We start from the raw sequence: 6,626 nt of genomic DNA, 5'->3' as shown, positions 1-6,626 counted from the left end.
TTATGATTAATATTTGATGTAATGAAGCGTCATAGTCAAGAATAAATTTTTTCAGAGAATAAGCTTCCATAACCATATTAGCGAAAGAAATTAATAATAATTCATTTAATAGTAATTATTATATTATATCCTTATATAAATTATAATTATTAACTAGTATTAGATATTAACAAATGCATATTATTTATTTAATCGGTAATGCAATTTATTTAATCGGTCTTCATTTGAAATTAATAGATCCTTTAAATTTTGTTATATTTAAAAATATTTAATTAACAATTAAAATTATTATTAAAAAATTTACAAAAAAATAAAATTCAAATCCACTGTTTTATATAGATTATGTTTTATATATTCCACTAATTTATATCTAATTTAGATTTTATTATTAATTATATAATTATATGACAATTATATACAAGTGATTTTTAAATAATGCCTGCTGAAGAACGTTCGTTCTTAAGTAAACCTATTAATTTGTCGATGTAAACTTATCTTTTTTAATACTGCCATTTTTAAAAGAGATAAAATTAATTATTTTACCTGCAGCATCTCGAGACGCGACGACGCCTGCGGTGCCGCCATATTTCAGCTGTTTATTGCTTGCGGTTCTCGTTCTGTAAAAATAACGAAAGTTTCGTTATTTCTGAAACAATGAATGGATATAAATCAACAATAAATCTTAGCACATAAATATACATAATATTCCAATATAACGATCTAAATACTCTTGTTTAAATTTTAACAAAAAAATGATTTATTAAATTTTCTTGAGGAAACGATATCGATATCAAGTTTAAATCTTTATTTATACATCCTTATTATATAATATTACAAAATGATTACTATTTATATATAATTCATTTAACTTTGTCAATATCTAACAACGTGATTTTAATGTGGTTTAAAAGATGGTATTTTCATTTATTGTTATACAAAATATAACTTTTATATTTAAATATAATTATTTAGATACGAGCAAAAAGAAGAACAATGTAAATGTAATTAAAAATATTATACATTAGTTTGGAATTAACAAATTTGATCAATTTCGCATATTTCTCACGGGATTACGAACTGCCTTTCCCGTTCGTTAAATTGAGATACACTTGCTAAATACGCCGATAAAGGTTGCAGCGTTGGCGTCATAAACACTTAGGACAAATGTTGCGTATCTGTAATTCGCTACTGGCAGAGTGGTAATATCGCGGGTGAAAATAGATCGGCGTGTGTGCACGGAAAACGATGCAGTTCCTCGAGTTCCAAATAATTATACTTAAAATAGAGTTTCATGCTGGTATTAGCTACAAAGCATAAGTGCCCCCATAAGTGGATGCATCGTAATAACCATCGGCCAAATAAATATATGACTTGCGTTTAGAAATTTATTACTTACAGATCCCTAACAACATCGAACATATTCCGATATAAAATTAAACATCCTCCTATCATGATGTTAATTGGATTAATAACACAGTCCAACAAAAAAATGGTTTTTTTTCGAACATTGGAAAGAAATTAGTTATTTTTTATAATTTTTTGGATGCTGAATATGAATTCGATTTCTTGCTGCACGTCACAATTTAAAGAAATTTACAAAAGTTGCAAAAAACCTATTTTCACATATCTTATCATATTATAATTATGATATGTAAAAAACAGAAGAAGTTCTAGTGCAATTAAAATTAAATATCTATATTGTTAGAATTCAGTCCTCAAATGCATAGTTAAATACAGAGTTTATTTCTCTAGCATGTCACTTATTTTTTATGTTATATCATAATTTTATTGAATTGTCCGGAAAGTTCGTACCGACTAACCTATATAATTTAATAAATGTATACTAAAATTTAAATCTTCTGCGTTTCAATTTTCCTTCAACATCGAACTTTCCGGACAACTCAATAATATAACAAAAAAATATAAAAACAGTTCTATCTTGGCTACTTTAATTGTCAATTTTTCAAATTGTGACGTGATGGAGCACTTTGAAAATCGGATTTATTATTCAGCGTTCAAAAAAGTATTAGCGAAACTAACTAGTTTCATTTCAGCATTTTTTAAACTGTGTAAATCAGAATTTTTTAAATTATCATTGAATAATATAAATTGTAAATTTAATTTATATATATTATAATTAACTACTTAAATAACCAATATATTAATAATTGGATAATAAAAACGTAAAATTCTCTTAAGCTGTCGATCTCTCAAAATCGCGCAAAGAGAAACGTCAAACTACCGTGAGTGCACGCGATTTCCGAGCGGGAATATATCAAAGGTTTATAATTGGCTTTCACTTTTTGTTTCCACCTGCCGCATTACTATAGCGCAATTCGCGTGGTGACTCGTAAAGGTAATTGCAAAGCCAAAACGAATTCGAGCTCTGAATGGAACGGCTGGTGATCATTGTTGCTCTTTCGAGCGCTCCATCTCTCTGTAAAGATCGAGGCAATGTGGGTGGATCAGTAACGTGGGCATGTTTGATATCATGTTATCGGGTTCGATCGTTTTTACGCTTCTCATCCGTGAATGTTTGTGTACAGCTGTTACAGGTGTTACAGGTGTGTACAGGTGTTAGAATAGTTAGGTGTTAGTAGTTAAAATAATTGAAAGACATACATATTTCCGATCGCTAATGTAAATCTCACGCGTAAATAGAAGTAAACAATAACGTCATTTTTTTCAGCGGTGCAATGAATTCGTATTCATTAAAATTCAAGACTATCGTCCTTGATGAGATACTCCTCGGGAAATTATTGACATGTGATGGCTCGCTGTGGTAACAGTGTTTTTAGGCCAACAGACATTGTGACTCACGAATGTGACGTAATCGCGAGACTTTTATGGTTAAGAACTGAGAGGCATAGTGGTTCGCGACTTATTTGCTATTTTCTTCGATCATTAAGGCACATTTTGTGTTAGCGCGTTATGATTAGAAGTTGCATAGACACTTAATTAACTCTTTTAAAATTATCGTAGCTGAAGCAAAGATACAGAGTTGACATAGTATTTTTACAAATTACATCTACGTTAATCCGTTACTGAAACATATATGGATCCTAGTGATCCTTGAACATTTTCTTAATTTTTAAATAATATAGAATAATTTTATATTGCATAACCTTATTTTTTACAGTTTTGTTCTATTCGTATAAATCAATTTACGATACTATATATATTAAGTGTTGCAATTTTTTATTTATTTTATTTATTTTAAAATTTATTTATTTACTTGAAAAACATTTTTTTTATTGAAAATTTGTTTTAAGACTGAGAAAAAAGTTTTCGATATTAGTGATTATGATTACACGTTGTAATTATAATTAGGTTACTGTTATAATTGTAATGTAATTAATAATAACTATATGCAGTCCTATATGTAATTCTATCAATAAATATGTATGAACAGTTGACACTAAAAATGACTACAAATAATTATTATTAATATATTACAATAAAAATGGTTGTAATTATTATAATTTAACTTTTATAATTTGTAATCATTCTTTATGTCAAATACATATATTTGTTGATAGAACTACATACAGCTATTATTACTTATGTTATAGCACTAATAATCATAATGGTAACATGTAATAGTTACAAATATCAAAGCTTTTTCTTAGCGTGCAATAATAAAAAGTTTAATAAAACTTAAAATCTCCGTTAATTCTTTTAGCGTCATAAAAAATATATTCCTGTTGATTATGAATTCATCAACACAAAATAACAAAAAAATTTTATCTATTTTATCTCGTTTCAATTTTATTTATTTTTATCGTAAATTGTTCTATCTTCATCGGTATATAAATGATGTTTACGGTTGAAGAATTTATTTCACATTAGATGAAATTCTGGAATTAAAATAAATGCATTCGATTAGGTTCAATTTGTAAACTTCGCAAATCTATCGAGTTCGACGACATACGCACGAAGCGAACGAAAACGTCCGGTGACCCAGGTATTCGACTTTTGCGTGCTCTTATTGCATGGATTATTTATAGTTTTACTAAAAACGTACTCTTCGCCACGATTACCATAGGCTACTCCCATACGTATGGTCACCACCAAGTACGCGGCTTCATTTCTATATATAATTAAACTACGCGCGTGCGGTCATTTACGATGAAGTTCGTGAATAGTAAACGAATACTTGTGCTGATAAATCCAAGACAATGGAAACTAACGAGGGCAAATATAAATGGAAAACACAATATTATGCTACGTAGAGTCGTGGCAACAACTAACTTTAATTGGCGTTTTGAAAAGAAATGTGCGAGAAGTGCACTTTCTTCCGGCAATTAAGTATGACACTCCCATGGCGATAAGATAAGAATCTCTACAACTTAATAACGCACGAACCACATCGGAATTTTTGACGTTATTACTCGCGTGCGTGTACAAAATGGTGATTGTGCTCAATTAGGTTCGCACCCGCAAATGGCGAGCACGTGCCCAATTTGAAGACAAGGAAGAAAAGGCATCAGGCATTTATGCAGCTGAATGCATTTGATACGTCATAATAGAATAACAACGCGGCGCAGCGCGTGATACAATTGCCTGGAAAGCACGATCGGTTCCTTCGGCGGATTCGATTATTCGCGCAAGTTTGTCAGCTGGATTTATCGGGTCATAATTTCGCTTCCTGTAAATTTGTACGACACGAAGATTTTTTTTTTCTAAGATCTGTTTAACACTAGAACTGCCGATAGTATCCCTCTAGAAATGCAGTTTAGTAATTTTTTATCTTTGTTTACGGTTAGTAAAAAGTTTATTTTGATATTATTTATATCATTATAGAATTATTTGTATTATATTGATCATATTTTCGATTCTGTGCTGTATACCTAAATCTAATACAAAAAAAAAAATAAAATAATCAGCAAAGCCAAAATCCATCGGCGGTTTTAGTTAATAATAATCCGCCACGTGTTTATATAGAAATTTCTATGTGGTGATACAAAACTTGTGCGGAACTTCAATTAAAATACACGTTACCTTAATTGCCATAGAATTCATTTAGTTAAATTCGCAATTAATTAAATAGCACTAGATTACAATTCTGCATTGATTAAACTCCAAATTGGCATTGTACGGTACAAAACAATATTCGATATAGCTCTCCGGAGTTAATTATTTCGCAATTAATGCCACAGCGGCTTTTAATAATATCTTTGAGATATGGACGATATGGAGGAGAAGTGGTGCTTGCGATGATTTAATGGGCTGTGCGTAACGGTGCAATTAGGTGGCTGCATCTTAAGAACGCGTCTGGCCATTCCGCGCTCTCACATTCCTATTATCTCTCATCTCGGCTCGGCAAAGTCCAGACACACGGCAGACGCAATTTCTTTCTCTCTCCGAGTAATCGTTGAAAATTACGCCGTGGGTCTAACATGGTGAGATTGGTGTAAAACGGAGCTTGAGAATTATTTGCGTCGCTTATCCACGGACATCTTCAAGATTGCGCAATTATAATGGAATTTAAGCATGCGACAAGCTGCGCGATTTCATTCAGTGAAATAAATTGTAACGGCATGAAGGAATTTCCATTTTGTAAAACATTGTTTCTGTGTGAGAAACTATATATCAACTGAACTTTCAGTATTCATAGAAGACATTTTATAAAACATCTCATACAGCATAAAAGCTTCCAGCAATGTTGCTACATTACTGCAATATTGCTGGCACGCTGTAATGTTGCTGGAATGATCTGTACTATATATAGGCGTGATAAATATATTTTAATTACAATTTAAATGTTCAATCTCTATTTGTATCTTAAAATGCAAGGTATTCGTTTTATCTCAATTATGACGGTGAATCTATAATAATGTATATTCATGTATCTATTGTTTTAGCATTAAAGGGCAGGTTATCAAAACAGCGCTCCATTGTTTTGTTGCGCTCATGATAAATATTTGCTTAAATTAAATTTAATAATTTAATGATACTTTCACATCATCTCATTAATTATAATTTTGGGAAAAGAACAAAATAATGACTTTATTATTAGTTATGCGTTAACCATGCTGAAAATCGTTATAAAATATTGTTAAAGAAAGCTGGGAAACCAACACTCCACAATTAATTTTGAATAGTATTCCGTGATAAATTAATGAGCATTGAAAGCATTGTGGCAAAATTTGATTGATATTTTTCGAAAAAATGTCAATGTTACTAGCAATATGGACGATTAATTAAGTGATTTTTACGGAAAAATATAATCTAAAAATTGGTATCGAAAAATCTTTTCTAGATACCTCGATATTTTCGTTCAGAAGAAATCTATTTCAAAAAATATTCTTCAGCGTAAGAAAGTTCAATAGTTTTGTGGAACAAATCTATACAAAGCATCAAATCAAAAAAGATCGGATTGGATTGTTTTGACAGCCTTTTTGACGTTCCAAAATATAATTCGCACAACATTGTTTCGCCCTTCGTTTGTATGCGTCTGTTGCATTATTGATGCGGCACGATAAGGCAGAATCTACTTAGCGCTGAACTAGATAGGGAACAAAATGTATGAGCAACAGCGCCGATGTGATACAAGCGAAAGGGAGAGAGAGAGAGAGAGAGGAAGAGAGAGAGAGAGAGAGAGAGAGAGAGAGAGAGAGGAAGAG

At 30.9% G+C, this 6,626-nt stretch overlaps 1 protein-coding gene across 1 annotated transcript in view; it reads right to left on the bottom strand.

The window, feature by feature from the left end:
* The window catches only part of LOC108686162, a 28,350-nt gene that overhangs the window by 21,524 nt on the left and 200 nt on the right, over positions 1-6,626 (bottom strand). Inside the window, exon 2 of the mRNA XM_018191304.1 lies at positions 544-617. Coding sequence (XP_018046793.1) covers positions 544-585 — 42 coding nt within the window. The 5' untranslated portion in view covers positions 586-617. The remainder of the gene's footprint in view (positions 1-543; positions 618-6,626) is intronic.

The sequence above is a fragment of the Atta colombica genome, unplaced genomic scaffold (genome assembly GCF_001594045.1).
Source record: "Atta colombica isolate Treedump-2 unplaced genomic scaffold, Acol1.0 scaffold100, whole genome shotgun sequence".
NCBI classification, from domain to species: Eukaryota; Metazoa; Arthropoda; class Insecta; order Hymenoptera; family Formicidae; genus Atta; species Atta colombica.
This window is presented reverse-complemented; position numbering and strand designations above follow the sequence as displayed.